The sequence below is a fragment of the Aplysia californica genome, unplaced genomic scaffold (assembly GCF_000002075.1).
Source record: "Aplysia californica isolate F4 #8 unplaced genomic scaffold, AplCal3.0 scaffold00497, whole genome shotgun sequence".
Taxonomy (NCBI): domain Eukaryota; kingdom Metazoa; phylum Mollusca; class Gastropoda; order Aplysiida; family Aplysiidae; genus Aplysia; species Aplysia californica.
Genome location: NW_004797767.1, coordinates 211,475 through 213,001, shown reverse-complemented (window position 1 = coordinate 213,001; position 1,527 = coordinate 211,475). Strand labels below are relative to the sequence as shown.

At 43.9% G+C, this 1,527-nt stretch overlaps 1 protein-coding gene across 1 annotated transcript in view; it reads left to right on the top strand.

Annotated features, from left to right (window-relative positions):
• Nucleotides 1–358: 358 nt before the first annotated feature.
• LOC101855969 (cytochrome b5 reductase 4) overlaps nucleotides 359–1,527 on the top strand; it is a gene marked incomplete at its 5' end in the record, with an annotated part of 8,834 nt that continues 7,665 nt past the window's right edge. Inside the window, 2 exon segments of the mRNA XM_013086734.1 lie at nucleotides 359–391; nucleotides 1,186–1,305. Of these exon segments, the coding sequence (XP_012942188.1) occupies nucleotides 359–391; nucleotides 1,186–1,305 (153 nt within the window).

Here is a 1,527-nt window from a genome sequence, read left to right as displayed (position 1 = left end):
CTCTCCCTCTCTCTCTCTCTCTCTCTCTCTCTCTCTCTCTCTCTCTCTCTCTCTCTCTCTCTCTCTCTCTCTCTCTCTCTCCAGTGGAGGTGGTCATGACGAGAGTTGTCATTCTTCAAACATGTCAGTGACTATATAGGATGTATATTTTTGGGTGGTTGGTGGGTGCTCTGGTGTGCTGTCCTTCTTCTTTCCCATCAAACATCTATCATCTTTATCTCTTCTCCTTTTCTGTGCATGTTACTCTCTAGAACAACCTAATCTTTTGCACTTTATGACCTATTCTTTTTTGTAAGTGCTGTAAAACTCTTACGAAACTTAAACTAAAGACATGCAATATTTTTTCCCCTCTCCCCAGACCCGCACAAGCCTCTGTCTGACAGCTGTACTGGTAAGTGACGTTTGGGTGTGACTGTGAACTGTCAGAAATTGTACTAAAAGTATTTTGATGTCGGGTCTTGTACGTGGGTGGTTGGCGGGTGCTCTGGTGTGGTTTTTTCTTCTTCCTTCCTATCTAACATCTATCGTCCTTATCTCCCCTCCTTCTTTTTTGTGTTTGTTACTCTCTTGTAACACCTCTAATCTTAGGGACTCATATGACCTTATTGTGTTGCAAGTGCCATAAAACACTTGCTAAATAAAACCCCAAAAAACTAAACAGCTACTTTAACTTATAGGCCTACAGGGGTTTTCACAGCTCTCAAAGCATGTCTCTCAGTCTGGTCTGTTGAACTCTGTCCATGCCTTCCCCTGTTGTTCATCCTGGAGCCCTGGTAGTTGAACCCTTCCTACCAAATGCGCATATATTTTCAGCAGTGCTTGTACCTCCCACCGTCCCAAGAGCGTATTTTGTTTCGGGGGGGTACGGAATTTGCGCATTTTTCAAAATTTGTGAACCTTCTAATTAAACTTTAATTTTCATAATATTTGTTCTTTTACCTTAAAACATGTTATTATCTAAACCTCATGACAAAGATACTACATCACTTTTTTAGAATGCATGCCTCTTTTTCTGAAATATCGCTGTATTGGCTGGTAGGGCTGGGACTGGGGTTAGCGAGTGCACAAAAATAGCTGGGGCTGGAAGGGTTTACTGCTGAACCTGGTTCATGCCTTTTATTGTCGTCATTTTAGAAGGCTGCTTGTTCAACCATTAAACCTCGTCCTCGTCCTTGTCTCTTGCAGTGTCGGTGGTCAGTGGGAAAGTCCAGGTGACCTTGAGGAAGGTCGAGTCAGGCGTTAACTGGCCGGTGCTAGGGGAACCTCTCAAGCTTCACCAGACGTACCCCAGGAATAAAAACCTTGGTGAGTGTACACGCACGCATGCGCATGCACACGCACACACACACCCACGCACACATACTCAAGCACACATATACACACACCTTCTCATAAGACATACCCCAGGAATAAAAACTTTGGTGAGTGAAACACACACACACGCACACACACACACACACACACACACGCACCTTTAACTTCTCATAAGATATACCACGGGAATAAAAACCTTAATGAGTACACGCC